The sequence below is a fragment of the Mustela nigripes genome, chromosome 14, assembly GCF_022355385.1.
Source record: "Mustela nigripes isolate SB6536 chromosome 14, MUSNIG.SB6536, whole genome shotgun sequence".
Lineage (NCBI taxonomy): Eukaryota > Metazoa > Chordata > Mammalia > Carnivora > Mustelidae > Mustela > Mustela nigripes.
The window spans coordinates 75155695-75181642 of NC_081570.1; the positions used below are offsets into that span (position 1 = coordinate 75155695).

At 37.4% G+C, this 25948-nt stretch overlaps 1 protein-coding gene across 1 annotated transcript in view; it reads right to left on the reverse strand.

The window, feature by feature from the left end:
• Window positions 1-25948, reverse strand: part of KYAT3 (kynurenine aminotransferase 3) — a 60648-nt gene that overhangs the window by 9635 nt on the left and 25065 nt on the right. Inside the window, exons 3-11 of the mRNA XM_059375313.1 lie at window positions 23065-23123; window positions 22390-22534; window positions 18635-18784; window positions 15050-15136; window positions 13921-14046; window positions 13701-13821; window positions 7381-7457; window positions 5859-5948; window positions 1945-2131 (exon numbers count right to left, since the gene is read on the reverse strand). Coding sequence (XP_059231296.1) covers window positions 1945-2131; window positions 5859-5948; window positions 7381-7457; window positions 13701-13821; window positions 13921-14046; window positions 15050-15136; window positions 18635-18784; window positions 22390-22534; window positions 23065-23123 — 1042 coding nt within the window. The remainder of the gene's footprint in view (window positions 1-1944; window positions 2132-5858; window positions 5949-7380; window positions 7458-13700; window positions 13822-13920; window positions 14047-15049; window positions 15137-18634; window positions 18785-22389; window positions 22535-23064; window positions 23124-25948) is intronic.

A 25948-nucleotide genomic window follows, 5' to 3' on the forward strand; every position in this document is an offset into this window, starting at 1 on the left:
GAAGTTAATGCTAATCACAATAAGGTGTGAACCTATATGAAAAATTCGCTTCCTTCCCCTATGTGAACTGATCCTCTGTTACATAAATTATTTATATATATTACTACATAGAAATCTTTTTAATATAAGTTAGCTTAAATGCTTTTTTGGAAATAAATCAAGTATGTAAATTAATTATTTTAAAAATAACTCATGTTGCGCAACCCTCTCAAGTTCCCTTTCCTTCTCAGGAGCTTTTGTACTGTTACTTAGATATCTCTCAATAAATTTTTTCTGTTGCCCACCAATAATAATAATAATAAATAAAATAAAATAAGTACATAAATAAAAAAATAAAATACATAAAAAATAAAAATAGTTCATGGATGGCTCAGTTGTTTAAGCATCTGCCTTCAACTCAGGTCATGATCCCAGGTCCTTGGGATAGGGTCCCACATCGGGCTCCTTGCTCAGCAGGAAGCCTGCTTCCCCCTCTGTCTGTCACTCCTCCTGCTTGTGCTCTCTCTCTCTGACAAATAAATAAATAAAATCTTTAAATAATAAATAAAAATATACAAAATAAATTAATGTTGAAATGGTATGGATTTTCAATTCAAAGGCAAAACTAAAGGTGATGAAAACAGCTGTGTCTATCATCTCATAAAATGAATTATACACTTAGATGTACCATAGGAAAAGTGATTTCTAAATCTCAGAATATAGGACATCTTGAGGGGCTTTATATAATAATGGAGCTTGGTAGAGCCAAACATACATAGCTTTCAGGCTATAGGACAGCAAAAATCTCTGGGCATAACGGCTTCTGCTTCTCTCACAACAAATGAAGAAATAAGTCACTGTTTGGTTATAAAAATCAGTTTCCAGTCTTATAGAAGTTAGTATATATAAAATGCTTTTCAAGTTCAGTGGAATATAACTTTATTGTAATAGAACCTTAAAACAAACTATTTGGCCAACTTCTATCAGAATAAATTATGCTTTTAAATTTACTAATATTAACACTATAGGGTTTTTTTTTTTTTTTGAAGAAAACTGGTTATATATAAAATGTTATCATGCTTCTAATTTTAGATTAGTATGGCATGTCAGAAATATATAAAATAGCTTCAGGTAATATAAAGACCATGGTTGGAGCACCTGGGTGGCTCAGTGGGTTAAACCCTCTGCCTTCAGCTCAGGTCATGACCTCAGGGTCCTAGGATTAAGCCCCACATCAGGCTCTCTGCTCAGCAGGGGGCCTGCTTCTTCCTCTCTCTCTGCCTGCTCCTCTGCCTACTTGTGATCTCTGTCAAATAAATAAATAAAATCTTAAAAAAAAAAAAGACCATTGTTTTTTGAAGACAAAACTATTTGGAATCCAGCTATGTGACTTCAGGCAAGTTATTTAAAACTTTCGAAGTCTTCACATCTTTAAAAGTGGAGCTAACAACACTTTCTTCAAAAGGGTGTTTGAAAGTGCTAGGCATGTAGTAGACTCTCAATAGATATTATTTTCCTTCTTTACTTCATTTCAGTGTATTCTAAAATAACAAACATTCCCTGATAGCAACGACATTCTAGAAATTTTATTTTTCTTAAGTAAAAAGGGAACTAAAATTTTACTCAGGGGAACACTGGGATCATATATTATTTCATAGACTTTTGTTTTAAATTCCACACTAGAACAAGATGATAGCAAATTCTATGTTTAATGGAATACCTAAAAGAACTGACTCCATAACCCTGTTAACAGTCACACTTAAGGTTCAGGGACCTAAAACTCAAGACAGTTATTAAAACAAAAGACAAACAACAACAACAACAAAAACCAGTGACATATTGAAAAGCCATTTTCCAAGAGACAAAATGTTGGTATGACTTTGACACCAATCTTTACTCTCTAATTCTAATATAATTTCACACATAAGTTTCCATATATTTGAAATAATAAAAACTCTTACAAACCTAGCAAAGACACATCAGCAATGATGAAGTATCCCCCATCAGGAACTATGGGCTTTAGGCCAAGATTTTCAAGCAAATGTATCATCCGATCTCTTTTGACTTCTAACTCTTTTGGCAAAGAATTGAAGTAACACTCTGGGTCATCCATGCGCTTGATGTCAATCCAAAAAGCTTGAGCCAAGGCTTCCTGCATGTTAAGATTGAAACATGTGGAAAGGAAATATGGTAATGTTGCTGAATTTATTGGTAGAATTAAAATTGCCTGAGTCACATGATTGGTAAAAAAAAAAAAAAGAAAGAAAAGAAAAAAGTCATTCAGGGAATTATAGCTAAATTCTTGTGAACTTATGTTAGACTATGTAAATTAACAGAGCAATCAGTTACATGTAAATGATTAAATCTAAATTGAAGAACTGAGAATGAGCCATGAAGATCTGAATTAAAAAAGAGGTTTTGTATAAAGATGGCTTACTTGGAAAGGAAAAGACATGAAGTTATTTTCCACTGAGATGAGCTGCAGAATGACTTGCTAGATCTAAGTCTGAAAGATGACCAAAGAAATGATGAACTAGCCAGCCTTTTCCCGTTACCTTGGAGGAGGTCATGGAAATGAAAGTGAACCCACTATGTCACTACCCATAAGTATGCAATAATACTTTTTTTTTTTAAAGATTTTATTTATTTATTTGTCAGAGAGAGAGAGAGCAAGAGCGAGCACAGGCAGACAGAGTGGCAGGCAGAGTCAGAGGGAGAAGCAGGCTCCCTGCGGAGCAAGGAGCCAGAGGTGGGACTCGATCCCAGGACGCTGGGATCCTGACCTGAGCTGAAGGCAGCTGCTTAACCAACTGAGCCACCCAGGTGTCCCAGTTATGCAATAATTCTAATCTAAATTCTAATCCCTGTTCTAATCATTCGTATCCCAAAAGTGTCTATGGACCGCAGGGATTAGAAAAGAGTTTCCAAGGTATATGGAGTCACTTCTGTACCATTCCTCAAGAAAGCCAGAAGTGACAGGAGAGAAACTGGGAGAAGGGAAAAAGCTAATGTTGTTAAAGGTCATGTGGGTGTCTGAGGAGGCCACAGGTCAGGTAAACAAGTCTGAATCAGGACATACATAAAGAACGAGGATCTGTACAAGCAAGGGGGCAGAGGACTGGTAGGTCAGTGTGAACTAACTTAGAAATACCAGTTCTCAGCACAAAGAAGGGAACATAAGCAAATAATCAATAAGTGGAATGGTCGAGACAGCAGGGCAAAGTGGCCAAATTTTAAGGAAATTAATCAGAACCAAGAGGTATCAAGAATTAAAGGATAAAACACTCACTCAGTAAACATACACTGAATACCAATGTTAAATATTGGCATTGTGATAAAACACTGGGGCTGTAATGGTAAATAAGAGAACATGATCCTCACCGTTATAAAGATTCCAGTTGGTGTGTACTGGAGAGGGTAAGTGGAAGGGATGAGGAAACAAATACATGCAAAAGGCAGGATACAGTTTGTTCTGTTGGAAGAACTGAGTCTGGCGTGGCTCAAGAGTAGCAAGAGTGGATGGCAAGAAATGACATGGAGAGACAGAGAAGGGTAAGATCACTGAGAAGATTGCATCCCGAAAGAAGCCAGCAGGAAAAAAGAATTAATAATAATTTCCAGTACTAACAAAATCTTGGATTTTGTTAAGGATCAAGCTGCATCAGCCTGGGAAGCTGGGGTTCTCTTGGGAAGCATGGGCCAGCTTCCAAACTTGGTTGTCTGAATGCATGGAAAAATCCAGGCACTTAGCTGAAATGGAGGACCAGAGCAGTCAGGAAAGGATGTTCCAGATTCTTAGCTGCATCCTTCTTTTTCTCAGCAATTTATTCACTCCCCATTGCAGGGGATATTGCCCTAGAAAAGTCAAAGCTCAAGAGACATAAACATCTCTCTTAACTGTAGTCTTATACTGGACTCCTTTTCTCAAGCCCCACATGTGACCCAACAGCAAATACTGTCAGCTCTGCCTTCGAAATATATTCACAACCCAATCACATTCCACCATTTTACTATCCCCGTACTGGTTCAGTCAACTGCTGTCTCTCTCCTGGATCACATCAAGAGTCTTCTGACTCAATAAAGTAGGCAGGTCCCTTTGATAGTGCAAGTTAGATCACGTTACCCTTGTGCTTGAACTCTCCAGTGGCTTATCTCACTCAGCCTTTATAGTAAGGAATATGACCTTACTTGATCTGGCTTCCAGCTACTCCTTTGATTTATTTCCTCCTACTCTTGTCCTTTGATTATCCCGTCCCACTTTTGTACTTTTCACAGATACAAACATGACAGCCAGACTGCTTACCCCAGGGCCTTTGCACTTGTTTTTCTCACAGTCTGGAAGGTTCTCCTCTAGGTAACCCATGTGACTATTTAAGCTTCAATTCACAGCTCAGATGTCATCTCAGTGAAGCTTTCAAAGATTACTCCATTTAACATTGTATCTCCCTTAGCACTTTATATCCTTCCTCTTTCTTGCTTTATTTTTCTCTATTGCATCTATGAATACCTGGCATATCAGTAAAATATTTACTTCTTTATTATCTGTGTACTGTCAACTAGGCTATAAGCTCAAAAAGAGCTTTTCAGAAAGAGATTCCTGCTATATCTCCAATACTCAGTAAATGTTTGTTAAATAAATGAATGGACTTATTTTGAGTGGATAAAATGAATTTGTTATTATATAAAACCAAAAGTCAAAACTAGTCTTTATTATGATACTGCTTTAGAGAGTCACTGGAGAAAGAATTAAAAAAAATTTTTTTCTCATTCAGTAGGTATTTTTGACAGGAAGCAAAAAAAGTAAATTTACTGTAGCCAATATATTTCATTCTTTTGGCTTTTTAACTGTCTTCCAGAAAAAAAATTTTTTTTCACTGTTCTGATTATTCACAGAATAATGATACATAGATGCCTATTATATATTCATTTTTTAAAAACAGAAAAGATATAAAAAGGATATACATTAAAAAGTCTTACACCCACCCCTATCTACTCATTTCACCTATTCCTCAATCCCCTACAATTAGCCACTTTTACTAGCTCTTTATGGATCCTTCCAGAGATCCTTTAGGAAAATACAAGTGAATGGTTTCCCCTTGTCTTATACAGGATATAGCAAAAATATACACTGCCCTGCATCTTGCTTTTTTTACTTTACAGTATATTCTGGAAATTTTTCCATATTGATCCTTATAGAGCTTCCTCGTTCTTTTCCTTTCTTTTCATTTTTTAAATACTCATAGTGACAGACAGAATGGCCCCCAAAGGTGTCCAGGTCTTAAAACCCAGAACCTGTAAGGGCACCTGGGTGGCCCAGTCCTTCAGTTCAGGTCATGATCCCAGGGTCCTGGGACAGAGCCCTGCATCAGGGTACCCACCCTCTCAACCTCCCCACTGCTTGAATAAATAGAAAAATCTTAAAAACAAACAAACAAACAAACAAACAAACCCAGAACCTGTAAATATGGTACCCTGCATGGTAAAATGAACTTTGCAAATGTTCAAATACAATCATAAAGATCCTTATAAGGGCAAGAAGGTAGCAGGAGAGAATCAGAATCATGTTAGAGTGATGTGACCATGAGCCAAGGAATGCGAGCAGTCCCTAGAAGACGGGAAAGACAAGGTGTCGTCACTGTCCTTCACAGAGTCCACAGTACTTTGCAATCCCTCCAGCAGTGTATGAGTGTTCAGAACTAAAACTTTGTATTTAAATAAAAAAAAAAAAGCTGTTCTTGATAGCAATGAATATTTGTCCGTTCCTAAATTCCCAAACAGTACTAGAAGCCTGGCTCAAAAAGGGTACTCGAATACACAGCCTAAAAATAACACTTTTACCAAAAGACTATGCTTCAACCCCAAGTACCATTAATACTTACCTGTAAAGGCGTCGCACAGGTATAAATGGTGTTTTGTTGGACCGTCTGTAAATGTTTTATCAAATGATGAGGACCAATGGACCAGCCAAGCTGGAGAAGGAAAAGATACAAAGCAGATTTCAAAAAACAAATCTAACTGTATGTACCAAATCTGATAGAGTAGCTCAGCTTAATGTAATTATTAGGTATATGCAAGTCTAAAATGTTCATACTATGAAAGTAGTACAGTGTTAGTATTTACCCCTCATTTCAACACTGTTGTTTTGTGAGAAAGTTTCCGCTGGAGTCACTGAACTCTGCTTTCAGAAGGTAAACAGTACCTTTAGTCACTATTATCCTTTTCTTTTCTAATTTGCTACTTCTGGTATTCTGAAGGTCTAAAAACTGTAACAAAGGTTATCTGATTTAGGTAAAAGTAACTCTGAATGAGGGCCTAGGGGGCTCTTCCAGAAGCTGGTTCTCCAGGCCCCATTTTCTTGATACTCCCTGCCTCTTGGTCATGTTCAGGAAAGGCCGGTTGGAGGATGACCAAGTTTCCAAGGTCTTACCATGGGTGTAGAGATTACTTAAATGAGTAAATAAATAAAAACTAAACAATATTTTACTGGGTAAATTGTTATTGTATTACATAATGTGGTGCGTAAGTACGTGGATTCTGAAGCTAGACTGCCTGCCCTGGCTTGACTTTATTCGCAGTATAGCCTCAGGCAACTTACTTAACTTTTCTGTACTAGTTTTATTGCCTGAGAAAGGAGATGATAAATTATACTCACCTCATAATGCCCTTATGAGAACGAGCTTGTGTAAAGCACTTAGAACTTGGCACAGAGTAAGTGCCAAAATATTAGTTATTATTTTATATTATTTTCTTCCTCCTTTTATATTAATATGCAATAATCTGAACGCTTTTTGCAAAAAAAAGAGTTCCATTAGTTCATTACTTATAAAATGAAAAACTTCCTATTTTTTGTGCCATTTACAGTGACATGGGTGGAGCCAGTGTTCTGCTAAGCGAAATAAGTTAGAGAAAGACAAATACTGTATGATTTTACTCATATGTGGAATTTAAGAAATGAAACAAATGAGCAAAGGAAAAGAAAAAGAGAGGGAGGGAGGCAAAACAAGAAACAGATGCTTAACTATGGAGAACACACGGATGGTTAACAGAGGGGAAGGGGGAGGAAGGATGGGGGACACAGGTGATGAGGAGTCAGGCAGGCACTCGTGATGAGCACTGGGCTGGTATGGAAGGGCCCAATCACTGTACTGCACACCGGAAGCCAATATGACACTGTATGGTAAATGGAACTTAAATAAAAACTTGAACAAAGAAATGATCAGGTCTCAAAAAGGATAAAGGCCAACATGAAAGCCGAATGAGTAAATAATAAAGAAAATATCAGTCAATATAAAAACCTGTGTAAACTGAGAATATATGCATTTAAAATACACAAGTACAGAAACTCTACGAGAAATAAAATATATGCCTGTTTTGAAGACATTATCTTCTTCAGCATCTTACCTTCCAGCCAGTTACACTGAAAGTCTTTCCAGCACTTCCTATTGTTATTGTTCTTTCCCACATTCCTGGAAACGTAGCTGAATAGGAAAGAGAAAAGAAAAAGATTAAGGAATTGCTTTCCCATCAATCTTTATTCAGTATAATCTAAAAGTAGTGTCGTCAGTGTATTTCAGTAGGTTTTTATTTTTTTAATTTATTTTTTATTTTTATTTATTTTGTAGATTTTATTTATTTATATGAGAAGGAGAGACAGAGAGCGCACAAGCTTGGGGGAGCTGGAGAGGAAGAAGCAGGATCCCCGCTGAACAGGGAGCCTGATACAGGGCTCCAACCCAGGATGCTGGGATCAGGACCTGAGCCAAAGGCAGATGCTTAATGACTAAGCCATCCAGGCATCCCTTCAGCGGGTTTTTAAATATAATGTAACTTTAACCTAAACACAATGAAAAATGTTACAGTACTTGAAAACACTGTAATACGTGACAGATTAAGTAATTTTAAGTAGCAAAATTACTTCCAGGGGCAGGAGTGTCAGTAGCCAGTGCCGGGCAGAGGTCACACAAGCAGAGGTCACACAAGCAGTGTCAGCAGTGGCAGTACATTCAATATTCTCTTCCTGTGGCTCCATTTTGGTTGTGGTCCTAGCTACTGTTGTCTCAACTCTACTTTGCCCATTTTGTGAATCTATTTCTCCAGGCTTCCTATGGCAATGGTTCTTAAAATGTGGTCCCCACACCAGCAACAGCAGTCTCAGTGGGGAAGTAGTCAGGAAGGCAAACTATTGGACTGTATCCCAGAGCTACTGAATCGGAAACTCTGGGGGGTAGCGCCAGGCAATCTGGGTGTGCATGCATGTGTGTGTGTGTGTGTTTTACTAACAACTTTGAGATATAAATCCTACACCATAAAATTCACTTCTTTAAACTGTCCACTTTGATGATATTTAGTGTATCAGCAGAGCTGTGCAAGCAGTTGGAGGAAGTCCATACCTTTTGGGTATCACCCCTTAATATCTCCATGGCCAAGAGCACTAGAATTTGTGCCTGAATGGAGCTCATCTCCCATACTTATTCTCTCCATAATACATACCATACATAGCCTTCCTACTCTTAGAAATATTAGCCAGCATGTCAGCACTATGCTTGGGATCTATTTTAAAGAACAAAATCATCATGAAAAGGACACTTGTTTATAGAAGGAGCCGAAATAAGAAAGCAGAGCGTTGCCTTGTTGACCTCAACTGAGAACATGTCCATCGGGTCACTCTAATTTTTTGCCCCTTTCTGCATATTTATGAATGAAGTGCCAGGAGTATTGACTTTGGAGTTAAAAGTCTATTTTAGTGGGTGATTCACAAATATGGATTGCACAAATAATGAGAAATGACTGCATAAATGTTTTCAAGTTGGTTGATATCTTTAAAAAAATCATTCAATCTTATACTTATTTACTTACCAAACACTTATTAGCAATGACCAGGTACCAGAGACTAACCTAGATCTAGAGGAAACAGAGATAAGAAAGAAGCCATTCCTATCTTCAAGGAGTTTAATGTCTAGTGGGGGTAGGAGGAAAGTAAAACAGCAACCATAGAACAGTGTGGAAAGTGCTGTAATCCCAACAGGCATGGAGTATCATGCCAGAACAGAAGAAGGTGTTAGGCGTAGCTTTCTGTAGACAGTAATGCTTGAGCTGAGACTTGGAAGACCACGTAGGCCTTTGCCAGTCAGAGAAGAGGAAAAAAGGTATTTGTGGCAAAGGGCATGCTGGTGACAAAATGATGAAGGTAGAGAATGTAAAATCTTGCGAACTTTGCTGAACATTGGCAAAATGTTGCCTTATGAATCTTCCAAGAATGCTAACTACACTGCTCTTTTCATTCCTTAAATAATTTAGTCGTGAAGTTCTTCTCATGCAATCCCATGAGTTTTAAGTTCTTCTTATGCAATCTCCTAGTTTTTCACCTGTTCTGTAGAGGTACAGTAGATATTCTTCTGTTGTTCTAAGAGTCATGGTATACACCAACCTCTCTTTTTTTCCAGCAGTAAACTGATCAGCTGAATAACTTATAAGGAATTTTATATTAGTTAGCTGAATACTGAAAGATTTATATATATATATATATATATAATCAATATATATCAATATCAATGTATTAATATATCTTTTTTCTAGAAAGAGAGGTTTCTTTTGTTGACTGAAATGTTATTTTATAGAAATCTGGAGATATCATTTGAATCAAGAATCTGATCCAAGAACAAATTCTACTACTTCAATAAAAAGGCCCTAAGGAATTTTAAAACATCTAGATGTTCATGTCCTCTCCACCTCAGCCACAGAAGTTAATGTAAACAGAACAGAATACCGAAGTCCTGTGTGTGAATCTAACAGGAAAAAACTAAAAAACAAAAAAGAATCTTTATAGGTCTGATCATTTAAAAAAAAACCACTATCTAGGGGCACTGGTTGGCTCAGTTGATAAAGCATGAAACTCTTAGTCTTGGAGTTGTGAGTTCGAGCTCCATGTTGGGTAGAGTTATTTAAAACCAAAACCAAAACCAAAAAACTTAGGGGCACCTTGCCAGCTCAGCTGGAAAAGCACGCAACTCTTGGTCTCAGGGTTGTAAGTTCGAGCCTTACCATGGGTGCAGAGATTACTTATATGAATAAATAAATAAAAACTAAACAACAACAATAACAAACAAATTTCAATACCTAAAGTTGGTAAGTTAAGCTTGCATTTATATCTCTAAGGCAACTGGTCTTTGCAATTCCAATTTATGACCCATGATCCTTAAATCAGCCACAGCCACTATGAGTTATTTACAGGTAGCTTAGGCTTCAGTGGAAGTCAGATGGGGATGAGAGGCATGAGGAAGAGTACTACCCCGGGGAAAACTGCTTCAGTAAAAGCACGAGGGTGATGCTGCTTCATGATGTGTGGTTAGAAAGCCTTACCATCACACTCTGCAAATTGATGAAATAGCCATTTTGCATCTTTCATATAACAAAGGCCACTATATTTGAAGAAGAGCTAAGTTTTTGTGGAACCAAACTGCACTCTCTAAATAATGAAATAGTGAATTCATTTTTTTTTCTTGTTTATGGGCTGTTATAAACAACTAAAAAATCTGAGTTAAAAATATATGTCTTGATATCTCCAGCAAGTAATATCTGCTACATTTTTAATATGAAGGGCTTATCATATGAGGTTTAAGCAATATAATAAAGGCTCAAACAATGTATTTTAAGATCATTTAAAGTTATCTATTGGAAAAATATTATTAAACTGAGTTAACTAAAACTCTAAAGATTTGAGGCATTATTGCATAGACATGAACTATGTTTTATGTTAAGTATAGAATTATATTCATTAGAAAGATGACTCTTCTCTCTGCTTAATTAAAAATTATATTTATTTAATTAAATTAGAAATTACAAGAAATAATTATTTGTTCATATTGATCTGATTTTTGACTGCAAATAGTCCAAATGACCCAAAACAGAGAGATCATGAAGATGAACCCTAATGCAGTTTTCTGAGTCAAGGCATCACCGAACCTTTCAGATCTCTGGCTGTCTTCTCTGGCTATCCATTCTCCCTGAGAATATTCTCTTCCAAGGGTTCCACCATCAACAAAACTTTGATGACTGCCCAAACTGTTTCTCCTCATAATTTGATCCTGACTATCAGGCCTATAATTCCACTTGTCTCCAAGACATCTTCTCTGTATCTCACAAACACTGAAACTTAGCAAGACTAAAGCACGAGAGGCAGGAAATTCCTTAACACCCCACAGATCTGCTCCTCCTCAGCACATCCCCACTTCTGCTTTAGAGCCTCATCACTGCTGAGGGGGCCAGGCCAGAGATCTCAGAAGCATACTTGCTTGTTCCCTTCCCATCTTCAAAGGCTATACCCCCTCCCTGCCCAAGCCCCACATTATTTTGATTCTAAACTCTACTGCTAACCTATCTGACTCACTTCAGATCCTCACCTATAGCTGGTTCTTAGCTTTATACTACAAATCCAATCATGTAACCAATTCCCTTGACATGACACATCTCTTGTTCTCAAAGTATGCTCGTTGGAACTCTGACAATCAAATTAATGTGTAGAATTAAAAAGAAAACAATTTCAAAGTCAATCAGAGAAAGACAATTAACCTATGATCTCCCTGATACGAGGAAGTTAAGAGGCAATGTGAGGGGTTTGGGGGTAGGAAAAGAATAAATGAAACAAGAGGGGATTGGGAGGGAGACAAACCAGAAGAGACTCTTAATCTCATAAAACAAACTGAGGGTTGCTGGGGAGAGGTGGGTAGGGAGAGGGTGGTGGGGTTATGGGCACAGGGAAGGTATGTGCTATGAAGTGTGTAAACCTGGCAATTCACAGAACTGTACCCCTGGGGCTAATAATACATTATATGTTAATAAAAAAATAAAAAATTTAATTAAAAATCAATTTTAAGTTTTCTTCCTTGAAATTTTCTTAAGTGCTTAAAATAAGTACTACTATTTATCTGACAGCGTGGGCTCCCAACGATGAAACAAATGCATATTTAGTAAGTGAATACTAATGGCAAAATAAAAAAGTTCTGATGTGTTTATTTCAACGGCTCTTTGTTACAAATATGCACAGAACTGTGATTTTTATATTGACTTCTTTTTAAAAAAAGATTTCCTTGTTTTAGAGAGAGAGTATATGTGTGTATGTGTGTGTGTGCATGAGTGGCGGGGGGGATGGGGGATGGAGAAGCAGAGGGAGAGACTGTTCAAAGCAGGCTTCCCACTGAGCACAGAGCTTGATCTCACAACCCTGAGATCACGACCTAAGCTGAAACCAAGAGCTGGATGCTCAATCCAACAAGTCACCCAGGCGCCCCTAATGACTTCTTCTACTTATTAAATTTCTGTTAGGAAAACTGTCTCTTGTTTCAGGATGGAAGACAATGTATCCCTATTTCATGATGTGAATTTTGTGGCTCTGAGGTACTCTGTATACTAAGGCTTTGAGTTTCAGAACCAGTGACTTCCTCCACAAGTTTAAACTCTGTTCTCATATTCGAAGCTATCAGAATTATCCTACTTTTCCATCATCATCTGTGCCTATTATATCCTTGTGAAACACTTGTCCTAATGTTAAGTGTATCTTGATCTGTTAGACCTCCCTGTCTCAGTCCATATTAGTTTATCTGGTATGAATTTTCTTCCTACCTCTCTGCTTAGCAAATTCCATCTTTTGCTCACTCCTCTGTTGATCCTCTCAAGCATTTGCTTTGTCCTCTGTATTTCTACTATTTATAATGTACATAGGGATAATTATGATATATACAACTATTTATATATAAGTACACTAATTTTTTATTTATTGATTTTTTGCCTGAGTGATTTTAGTTTTCCTTCCCTTATCCTCTTTCATACTTTCTGTTCGTTTACTCATCAATTGTGCTCTGATCCTCTAACATATGCAGGATCCTATCCTGGAAATTGGGCATTCAGAAGACACTAAAACAAACAAAACAAACTAAAACAAACAAAAGTTCCTACGTTCAGGCAGGTTAGAAGTAAACAATATAGGTCTTGATATTTATTATAAAGGAAAAAAACAAAACAGAATGGGGCAGGAGGGGTGGAAAGCAAAGCAAATGCTGGAAGGAGAAAGCTTGTAACTATGTATATATGGCCATAAAAATTGATATCAGAATAAAGCCCTGGGGTAGGTAAGAGACTGAGCCATGTGGATATCTAGGGAGAAAAGTGTTTCTGGGCAAGTGCAAGGACAAGTGCAAAAACTCCAAGTTTGCAGCCGTGCATACATTCTTACAGCTGATATCAGTCTGAACAATTCTAGAAGACACTGAGGCACTTGTGAGAATAATGAAGTAATGAAGAAATCTCTGGCAAAGACCAAGCAGCAATAGCTTACTGGCCCTTACATCTCCTGTTGACTTGGAATTTTGGCAACTTGCTCAGCACAGAGTCCAGCTTGGGAACACGTAAGCTCCCTGTATCTTATGTACTAAGTAATAGATGGATTCTTGACAAAAAGCCAAGGATATAGGCAAAAGTATGACTTCTTTGGTTTCATAGCTTTATAGTATGATCCAAAAATCTCTTCCCTTAGTTTGTACTGTTTGTCCTTCCATCTGTTAATCATTTCACTCAAGCATCATTTATTCAAATCCCATTTAAGTGATCATCCAGACAAGATACCCAATGTAAGGACTATTTTAAAGCTGTTCTGGGATCCTTTCCAATCAGTTGTTCCACACGTGCCCAAACACATTTAGATTGTGACTCTATGTAATAATCAGTACCTATTTTTAGATGCTTATTTCCAGTATATACAAGCCATTCATAAACCTCATCACTGATGCAGAGCGTGTCATATTTGATGCAAAGGTCAGCAATTACTTGGAGTTCCTCTTTGGTATATACCTGTATGTATTAAAGAAAACAAAAGAGCAGAGCCAATTATGATTCACCGTGTGAGAAAATGATAGGTCAGAAGACTATATAAAGCGATCAAAGACTCACCTTGCCAATGGGGTTATGTGGAGTATTCAGTATAATAGCTTTGGTTTTAGAATTAAATTTACTTGCCAGTTCTTGAGGATCCAATGTCCAGTCAGAACTAGACCATTTTTTCCCATTGACAGGTTTCTAAGTATGAAGAATAAAATGTGATTTAATTCAATTGATTCATGTTTACTGCCTTACAAATAAATAACCTTACTGGGGGAAAAAAAAATAGAGAAGGGTAAGGCCTTTAAAGGTAACTGAATAAATGACTAACAAAGAAAATAAACAGAAATCATTAAGCCTGGGCGCCTGGGTGGCTCAGCTGGTTGAGCGACTGCCTTCAGCTCAGGTCACGATCCCGGACTCCGGGGATCGAGTCCTGCATCGGGCTCCCAGCTCCACAGGGAGTCTTCTCCCTCTGACCTCACCTCTCATGCTCTCTCTCACTGTATCTCTCTCTCAAATAAATAAATAAAATCTTCAAAAAAAAGAAAGACAGAAATAATTAAACCTTAAGAGCCCAAGAGGACTAGAGTCTCACGCTCACACCTATTAAATGGCAAAATAAAATCTTGTCGATACTTAATAGCTTTTAAGTGTCTACATTCCTTCAAGGGAGCCAGCTATAATGATGGTTAACATGTTTAGTACTTTAAGGCCATATAAGATTCTGATTTATCTTAGTGTATACTTATTTTAGTAAGATTTTTAAAAAGACATTGGTAGCATGCTTCATTAAATTCCTAAAAATAAAAGCAAAATTTTAAACATTTCAGAATTTTCACTTAATTCAGAACTAAACAATCATTTATGGAGACCCAGCATAAACCGTTAGTCACTGGGGAGCAGTGCTATGAAAGTGAGTTAGAAATGGTCTCTGAGTTGGTCCTGCTTATGTTGGTGGGGAAGACACATATCTACAAGAGGTAACATTAGATATAATGTGAATGCTGGTACAACAGAGACACATGGCAAACACAGGAGACAGTAATAAAAGTTGCTCTCTTCAAGATATTGGTTACCTTCAGCCGTAGTAGAGATACACAGTAAATCCCAAAAAGTAATCAAAGTTGAAGCTTTATCAGGGACAAAGCAATTACATATATTTTCAAAACATCTTTAAGAATGTGAATGGCAAACTTACAGATCTTAGGGGAATAAAAACAGGTGTTGCTCCAGCCATTCTCACCATGGGCTCATAGCAGTCATAGAAAGGCATTATTATTATGACCTAAAATGAAACCAAATAAGAATTTAATGTATCAATTATTCATTCATTTAAAAAATACTGTGTACCTGCATTATACTACATGATGAGATGCAGCAGTGAAAAAGCTAGTCTTCCTTGCCTTCATGGAGCTAACAGCCAAGTGGAAAAGACCTTAGAGATACACTTGTTCAGGAGTCCTTGATCTCTTAATGAGGTCTACAGAAGGGCTTGCAGTCGGGATTCCTGAAATTATATGTAAAACTTCACATGGGCTTAGGTAGATTTTTCTGGGGGAAGAGGCCATGTCTCATCACATCCTCGAAGAAATGTTCCAGCCAAAACCTTAAGTATTTCTTTAAATTTTAAATTACAAAGTAAAATACCAGAGAGGGGCAGAAGCCAAAAGGGAAGATGACACAACATCGCTCTCCATTATGGGGTACCACTTTCCAAGCATTATCCTGAGGGTAAAGATGTTTCTTTCTGCTCAAAAGCACTCCAAAACAAAGACTGGATGCAGGGAGACAGGTTAAGATGCTATTGTTATGTCTGACACCCACAATTTCACTGTGGGTGACATATCTAGATTCGGTCTTTTTTCCTAGCCCCTTTAAGATATATATTCCTTGTTCCTTGGCCTCTACATGTTCTCTCTCTGTCACCTGTGGGCTGGCTTTTACATCAGTCAATGGGCCAATCCAACATGTCCAGTTGGTATCTAGCATCCTTTTTACTTTTCTGTAAGGAAAGTTTGAACACATAATTTATACCCATCATATATATTCTCTTTTTCTTTATATATATATATTTTCTTTTCTTTTTTCTTTTAGAGAGAGAGAGAACACACAAATATGGAAGTGAGGGGTCGGTGGGGGGAGAGACAGAGAGAGAGAGAGAGAGAGAGAGACTCTTAAGCAGGCTCCATACCTAGCCTGATGCAGGGCTCAATCTTAGATCATGACCTGAGATCATGACCTGAGCCAAAATCAAGAGCCAGACACTTAAGCCAACTGAGCCATCCAGGTGCCCCTCTTTTTATCTTTTTAAACCCAGTAATATTCCATGAAAATTTCCTATTATTATACTTTTAATATTTATTATCTTAATGGCCACTTGGGAGTCTTAGAATAGTCTTTTTTTTAAATCATTTGCTTGTATAAAGAACAATGCTGGGGGACCTGGGTGGCTTAGGTGGTTGAGCATCCAACTCTTGATTTCAGCTCAGGTCATGATCTCAGGATCGTGGGACTGAGCCCCATGATGGGCTCTGTGCTTACAGAGGAGTCGACTTAAGATTCTCTCTCCCTCTGCCCCTCTCCCACCAGTGCCCACGTGTGCTCTCTCTCTCTCTAAAATAAATAAATCTTTTAAAGTAAATAAATAAATAACAATGCTATGTTTATTTGTGATTATATATAGTTTCTCTGCTTTTAAATAGCTGAATAAACTCGTAAGATTGCTACTGCTAGATTAAAGCGTACAAACATTTTTATGGCACCTTATACAGACAGCCAAATTGCTTTAGAAAAATTGAGTAACTATTTCTAATTTCACAAATCAACACTAAGTTGTCTCACTTAACTTCTGTTGGTTAAATTAGTGATACCTGATTGTTGTTCCAAATTTGCACTTTTTACTGTGTATTTCTTATGATGTAAAATGCCTGTTTAAAGGCCTTACATTCTAAAGCCCCTTTGTTTGTGCTAGTCATTCAGTTCACACTGAGCACCTACTATGCTAGGTGTTAGCTACTGTGCAGGGCAAAGAAGTCTATCTTTGTTCATTCCCTTTGGAAGGGATCTTTCCCTTGGTGGGCTGTAAGTTCCTAATTAGTCTACGAAATTCTCAGGGACCAAGATGACCGATCTTTGAACTCTGGTGAGAAACACAGGTACCTGATCTTAAGTGAGAGCTCAATAAAGGAAAATAAATTGGAGAGGCAGGGAGGTAAAATTGAAAGAATAGACTGACACTCTTTGCTGCAATTTCCTTATTTTTATGGTGGGAGTAATTCCTCTCTCTTTCTGCAGAGTATTTATTGAGTATTCAGTGTTTCAGGGACTGGTTGTAGAGCAATAAACTGGTTCTCCTGGAAGTTACATTCTACCAAGACATTAAATAAGAAAACAAAGAAGTCAATTAGATAATTTCAGATAGTAATAGATGTTATAAAGGAAATAAAACAGGTAGAAAGTGACATGTGTGCGGTTTCAAAGATCAGATACAGTGATCACGGAAGAAAGAACAAAGGAAAGAAGGGTGAGGGCTGAGCCTCAGGATGCTCCTGCTGATTGCAGAAGGGGGGAGCAAGAAAGGATTAAGAACATCAAAGAATCAGATGCAACTTTCAACTAGTTTATAGGCTCAAAGGAGATTATGCATATGAAAGCATACCTGTACTTCCTTAAGATGTTTCCTTAAGGAGCTTATTGTCTGGCATAGTAGAGGGAATTAGAGATGTAACAGAGTAACATAATACAAAGTAACAGCAGTATCTTTTATAGAAGCTGTACAGGGAAAGTGCCATGAGAGTTCAAAGAAAGGAATTAACAACATAGATCCAGGTAAATATTCATTCTTCAGACTTGGCTTAAGCAACGCCTCTCTGGAGTCTTCTGAGTTTACGTTAGTAGAGCCGTCACCACCATAACTAACACATTCTCCACAACTGACTGTCACATGTATTCCAATTCACCAGTTGGAGAGTATCTCCTCCACTAGACGGGGAACTCCTGCCACACAGAAACTGTCTTCCAGGGTGCCTAGTATAGGAGATCCTCAGTGATTTCTGAATGAATGAAGAGGTCAGGAAATACTGGAGCAGGGGTACTGGAATTATGATGGGGATGGAGGGGCAGCACTGAGTCTGGGGTCATGTGGGTCACAGTACCAAAAGCAGAAGTCATTCATGCTTCTTGTTACATATGGGGCTGCTAACGATGCTGGGCATAAAAATACACCGACCAAATACTTGCTGAGTTCAGATAAGGGTAATTTTAGTCATGCAAATGAAAGATTCATTTTCCCCATCACTGCTAGCCCCTTCCACTTACCCTTATCTAAACAGGCTGTAAAAATACGAATGAGTCACATGCAATGAAACAGATGAATCTCAGACATAATGATAAATGAAAGAAGCTGTTCAAGAGTATATACTGTGTGATTCCATTTATATCAGCTTAAAGAGCAGGTAAAAGGAGACTATGGTGCTAGAAGACAGAAGAGTAGTTACCTCTGGAAGAATATAAATGAGGCAGAGGCAATAGGGAGCCTTCTAGGTGCTAGAAATGTACCATATCTTCATCTGGTTTGTGATTACCTGGATACATATTCACATAAATAAAAACATATGCATGTAAACAATTTGTCAAGCTGTGTACTTAATTAAGATTTGTGGATTTTACTCATGTGTACTATACTTCAAATATAATTAAAAATAGAAAGTAAAATAAAAGATTCAAAGGCAGTACAAATGATAATAATTAAATATAGGTAAGATGATAATGTTAATATACTTACTTCATCTCCCTCATCAATTAATCCTTGAATGGAATTAAAAAGAGATCCATATGCTCCTACTGTCACAAGGATTTCTTTATTTGGATTGATTTGATTTTGATAAAATTTTTCATATAAGCAGGCTAGAGCTTTCACAAGTGATGGATGACCCTGTTGAACAAAAAAGAAGGAAAGAAATCTTAAATTTGATTATGGGATCTACTTCTTGAAGGTATTCTGGATCTAAAATGAAAGAATTTTTAAAATTTGGGTTTCATGTTTACAACTATCCAAAAAAATTTGTATTTTTTAATGAAAATAAGAAACATTTTCCCCCTACTTTCAGAGGATTCCTACATGAAGGGTAATAAAAACTTGCTAATGACTTAAAAAAAAATTAAACAATTGGTTTGGGGATTTAAAATTCCACTGTATTTGCTTTGGTAAAAATTGACCTCAATACCAAATATGTCTTTGATAGTACATTTTTGACAGCAATCAAATCACATTCAATTATGTTATTTTTTTTCAATTACTTTATTTTTGATAGTAGAGTTGGACTTTTTTCCCAGCTAAAATAAGAAAACCTGCTTTGTCTCTATATCCTGACTCTGTTCTTCCATGTCACCAAAGAGAAGGCTATTATGCCAACCAACGGACTATGGAGAGAGGGCAAAAACAAATTCCCCAAAGAAATGTATATTAGTGCTTATATGAGAGTTATGTTAGGAGGGAAGTAGGACATTCTTTACCACATGATAGCCAAGAGGGGAGGAGTCATTCAAGCAAACATTCAAGCATTCAAGCAAACAATGTTCACTAGAGGAATGAAGGGACTGTAAATCCAAAAACTCTGAGACATATGGGGAGGTTCCCCCCCCCCCTAAGATTTTATTTATTTGTCAGAGAGACAGTGAAAGAGAAGGGGAGGGGCAGAGGGAGAAGCAGGTTCCACGCTGAGCAAACATCCCAATGTGGGACTCGATGCCAGGACCCCGGGATCATGACCTGAGCTGAAGGCAGATGCTTAACCACCTGAGCCACCCAAGCATCCCTGAGCCACCCAGCTCAGCATTCCTGTAGGGAGTCTTAACTCATTTATTCTATCTTCCTCGATTCATCTCTTCTATGTTCTCTGTTCTTCCCTTCTTTTCTTTCTTTCCCTTCCCTTTTCCCCTCCTTGTCTTATTTGTACTGAATTCAGTATTTCTTATTTGTTATTGTTTCCTAGCATGTAGCTCCTCTTTTTGCTTTTGGAGAACTTCCTTAATTTTCAGTCAGTTGCAAGTGAGAGTCCAAGCGCTGGGCATGTGGCTTTTTTGCAAAGCACCTAGGGCTCTAAAGGAATCTGGGTCAGGACACATGTAAGGCTGGTAGGATATACCTCAGATTTATGAAGTAAAAGAGCCTTTGGTCATTTTAAGTTATCCATCCAAGCTCATATAAAAAGGAGGCATTTGTTGCTGTTGTTGTTAAAGATACTTTTGTTTGTCACCTTTGTCAGAATGTTGGTTAGTATGTAACAGATCCTCACCCAATTAAAATGAATAAAAACAAAGCTGTAGCATTTTTTTCATATTTTGAAATTAGGAGATATTATAATATTAGAGAAACTGGGTATAATTACTAATGGGGGTGGGTGGCGGAATACAGCAGTAAACAAAAAAATAATAGCAAGAGAAAGAGACTACTTAAATTCAATCTCCAAAATATATACACAGTTTGTGAAAAGAGCAAGGGAAGATTGTCACCATTCCTGGAAATCCAAAATTTCTTTTGAATTTCATTTTAATAACAGGTCTAACAAATTCTAGCAAGGGGTGATCTGAAAGCAACCATAAACACTACACATTTCCTCAGAATAATAAGGGTCTGTTTTAAAAAATTTTTAATTATAAAAATAACACATGCTTCATATTATAATTAAAACTAGGCAAAGCTCTGTTAAAAAAGTATAATGATCTCTCCTCAACACTGCCTTCCCATCTCCCTGAGGTGACCAATGTCATTCACAGCCTGTTGACAGTGCGATACTATCTGCTGTACTTATTCAAATAAAAAACACATATATAAGTATACTTACATATATTTACAAAAACTGGAAAATATTTAAAGAATGGGCATAGGTCACAGCAAAGGAAACAATCAACTAAACTAAAAGACAATCTACAGAATGGGAGAAGATATTCACAAATGACATATCAGATAAAGAACTAGTATCCAGAATTTATAAAGAATGTATCAAACTTAATACCCAAAACCCCCAAAAATCCAGTCAAGAAACGGGCAGAAGACCTGAACAGACATTTCTTCAAAGAAGACATACAGATGGCCAAGAGACACATGAAAAGAAGCTCAACATCACTCATTATCAGGGAAATAAAAATCAAAACCACAATGAGATATCTCCTCACACCTGTCACTATGACTAAAATTAACAACTCAGGAAACAAGAGATGTCGGCAAAGATGCAGAGAAAAAGGAACCCTCTTACACTGTTGGTGGAAATGCAAACTGGTAGCCACTCTGGAAAACAGTATGGAGGTCCTCAAAGAGTTAAAAATAGAACTACTAGGGGCGCCTGGGTGGCTCAGTCGGTTAAACCTCTGTCTTCAGCTCAGGTCATGATCCTGGGGGTCCTAGGATCAAGCCCTGCATCAGGCTCCCTGCTCAGTGGGAAGTCTGTTTCTCCCATTCTCCCTATGTAATGCTCCCCCTGCCAAATAAATAAATAAAAATCTTAAAAAAAATAAAAATATAAAGAACTACCCTGTGATCCAGCAACTGCACTCCTGTACTTACCCCAAAGATGTAAGTGTTGATTCAAAGGGACACCTGCACCCCAATGTTTATAGCAGCAATGTCCACAATAGCCAAAATGTGGAAAGAATCCAGATGTTCATCAACAGATAATTGGATAAAGAAAATGTGATATGTATGCGTGTGTGTGTATATATATATATACATATGATAACAATATATATCCTAATTCAAAAGAAATATGTACCCCATGTTTGTAGCAACAATATTTACAATGGCCAGACTATAGAAGCAGTCCAAGTGTCCATCAAGAGACGAACGGGTAAAGAAGATGTGGTACACACACATACACAAAATGGAATACTACTCAGCTATCAAAAAGAATGAAATCTTGCCATTTGCAACAACAACATGGGCTAGAGAGTCTAATGCTAAGTGAAGTCAGTCAGTCAGAGATAGACAAAGAGTATACACTTTCACTCATATGTGGAATATAAGAAACTAAACAAAGGAAAAAGGTGAGAGACAAACCAAAAATAGGCTCTGTACTATAACAAATGGATGTGTAACAGAGGGGAGGTGGGCAGGAGGAAGGGTAAAATAGGTAATGTGGATTCGAGTATGCATCGTGATGAGTATTGTGTAATGTACAGAATTGCTGGGTCACAGTATTGTGTACCTGAAGCTAATATATCACTGTACGTTAACCATACTTGGAATTTAAAAAAAAAAAAAAAAGCTGAAAAAAAAGAGAGAAGATTCTCCCTCCCTTGTTGCCCTCAACCCTATGCTGGAGCAACAGTAAAGCAAAGACCAAGATAGGACTGTGGAGGGGTTAGAAGTTGGGGATGGCTCCTTCCAGAAGATAAGGGCAAGCAAGGTTAGGGGTTCCTCTGATTACCAGGTTGGGACAGCTGGTCCCAGAAAGCCAATTATACAGAAGTGACAGAAGCACATTCACACACAACACCATATAAAATAAAAGTTCATGTCCCACATGGTCTTCATATACTTACAAAGCCTCGTGTATACTGGTTCAGGCTATCAATTGCTGCAATCTTTGATAATTTCTCCTTTACATATATGGGAGGAGATATATCTGGAAGACCTTGACCAAGATTCACAACAGAGGGGTCTGCAGCCAACTTTGTAAATTCAATCCTCAAATTAAAAAAATAATAGTAAGTACCAAAATTACAGTTAGCTTTTTATATCTCATGATCTTAACATAAAACTGAAAAACTAAGACCTACTTTAATCTTAAAAATAAAAAAATATGAGTTCCCAACAAAAACTTTACCACCTACAAAATGACTTTGTCTAATTAAATGATGGCTGAACTAATGAACTTAGAAGTTTCTTAGAAATCTCAATTTCTTGAAACGCACAGTTTCATCATGTATTTTTTCTCCCTCAACCACACCAGCTGTTACTGGCTCATGGATTACAAGAGAAGTTCTTTGTCCTTTTCTCTGCCTATCTGTAGGCTTAGCACATGTACCATATTTATACGAATGAATAAATCAGTGTATGGACCCTTAACTTCCTTCCAATTTCACTTAATGAGTAAATTAAAATAAGTGCCTTTATTGGTAGATTTTAGATGAGGGTAAACATTCCCAACTAAGAAAATCAAAATGTGTAGGAAGAAAGCTTCACCAAATTAGTACTGCTGATTCTAAGGCACTCACCACACATTACTATCGAGGCCTTCGATTCGTTTTGCATTGGTGATTTTCAAAGACATCTTCTGAAAGATACAAACAATGAAAGGTATATTTAAATTTCTTTAATCAAAATTGAAAAAAGCCAGAAAACCACTGATAACTCTACATTTTCCCTATTGTCGCTATGGGAAGAGCGGTACCATGACAGATGCCAGAGCCCAGTGCAAAATTCTGAAGTGGAATGGTCTCCCACCTACTGCCCTAAGGAACGCTTTTCTTATGATCCTATGATGTTTATCTTCTCACAAAAGAACGAAAATAGCATCCTAGCCTAAAAAATAAACCACTTTGAAGGCCTGAAATGCACTAAAGAGAACAATAATGATACTAAAAAAAGTCAGGGTAAAAACATAGCCTGAATCCTTCTCTGAAGATCATTTTAGATGATCATTTAAGATGTAGTAACAGTTCCACAAGTATGTGCCTTGTATGGCACACAGGAAGCACTCAACAAAGGGTTTTAAAACTATTCAACAGAGAGCCCCAAATCATAACAGCTCACATTATTGAGTAGTGAGTAGGTTCCAGGCACTGTTCCAAGTGTTGTACATAATTAACTCATTTCATAGTCACAACAACCCTATGTAGTGGTTCTCTTATTTCCCCTAAGTTAGTTAAGAGCAAAGTGAGGTAAGGTTATAGAACTTTACACATCTGCCCAAGTTTACAAAAGCAAGTAACATTTAAACCCAAACAGATTCAACCCAGGATCTGAACCCAGGCAGTCTGACTCCAGAATACATACTCCGATTCCTTTCTTTCTCTCTCTCTCTTTTTTTTTTTTAGATTTTATTTCTTTCTTTATTTTTAGAATTAGAGTGTGAGCAGGGGAAGGGGCAGAGGGAGGGAGAGGGACAGACCCATTGTCCAGGACTCCATGCAGAGCATGGACTCCAGTGTAGGACTTGATCCCACAACCCCGAGATCATGACCTGAGCTGAAATCAAGAGTCAGACACTTAACCAACGGAGCAACCCAGGCGCCCCCAAATCTGTTTCTATATACCGTCTTCTACATAACAAGATCTTATAAAAAATATTACCAGAATGCTGCCTCCTAAAAAGAGTGTATTAGACATTTAGGTCAGGTCTCTTTATATCAAGCTAGGCCTATGGTAGAAAAATATTAGAAGTTAAAATTATGGTACAGCATAAAATTCTTTAGTTCTCTAGCTTTTAAAATTAAGTTTGTACTATCTCACCAAAGCACTGAATTAGCGTTAAGTTCACTGTTAACAAGCTGCTAGGGAAAAAAATGATTGGCAGCATTTTTATAAAATTTTCCTAATAGAATATTAAAGCAATTTTAATTCAATCTGGGAGGAAGATAATGATAATGGTTATTAAATACACCATTGTTCTCATTCTATTCCAACAATGGAACCAAGAAAAATATCTTCTTACTCTCATATTTTTTAATCTTTGAAACTCCAGCGAAGTAAATCACATGCAAATTCTCCAGAGGTTAAGGTGCCTTCCAGAATAGCATTATGATTAAGTACTCACCTGAACAGGTTGCTATTTCAGAAATTACAATTATAAAACTAAAAAGTCCCAGAATGATAGACAGAAAAAAATATCTTAACAATTGTCCTTTGCCATTAAAATGTTTAAAACTTAATGATTCATTTAGCATGTGGCTGCAAACACAACGTACAAATTCATATATAAAATAGGTGAGAAAAGTCTGCAGCAGATCATTTAGACACAAAAGTTCAATTTTATTCAAAATATTTAGGTAACTGAAGGCAAAACATATTTCCAGATTTAATTTTAAAATTTGTGTCCAGAACAGCCTCTCACACAACCTCCCTGACTCTCTTCTCCTTCCCACCTGCCTAAACCATTTTAATATTTGAAATACTCCATCTTACTTCTGTAGCTTCACATATGATCATTCCTCTGCCTTAACGGTTTTTCTACACAAATGTTTCCTAATCTCCTTTTCATCACTGCCCCCATAAGGAGACCTTTCAGATATGTCTTCTAATCATCTCCCCTACTGCTCCATAAAGTAAGTTTTGTCAGATAGGGCTGAACTTTCCAAGGTCACAAAACATTGTAATAGCTATGGTTGATTTCACCTGCCAAGCACCACTTTTCTCCTCTTGAGGGCAATGATGCTCCTGTTGAGAATGCATGTTCTATACTCAATTCAATCCCTGTTCCCCATCACCCTGTCTCTGGACTTGGGTACCTCCTAAACCACTTGCCACTTTCAGTTCTCAAGTTAGACTTCATTTCCTCCACAGAGTGTTTTCTGATTCCCTAGGTCAAGGTTATATGCTCTTTCTACGTACTTCTATTACATGGAGTAAATTCCAGCATTTACTATACAACACTGTAATTTTCTTGTTTATTTATCTACAACCTTCCTTTAATTGTAAACCCTGAGGATTAGTTCAAGCTTGTTCACTGTATGTGTCTGTAATCAGGTTTCTCCACAATATAGAACCAATAAGATGTGCATATATATAGTGATTCAAGAAAGGCTTGTGTGACTTACGTGGGCCAGCTAGTGTGAAATCTGCAGAGCAGTAAGGCACGCTGGAGACCCAAGGAGAATTGATATTACAGCTCAGGATCTAATGGCATTCTGGAGGCAGAATTCCCTTTTCCTGGGGGGGAACCTTGGTCTTTTTCCTCTTAAGGTCTTCAACTGATTGGATCAGGCCCACCCACATTCTATAGAAGGCAAATTACTTAAAATCTACTGATTTAAATGTTAATCTCATTTGAAAACCGCCTTCAGACATTTACATGGATGTTTGAACAAATACCTGGATTCCCTGGCCGCCCAAGTCAACACAAAATTAACTATCACAGTGTCCAACACACAGAACTATGCT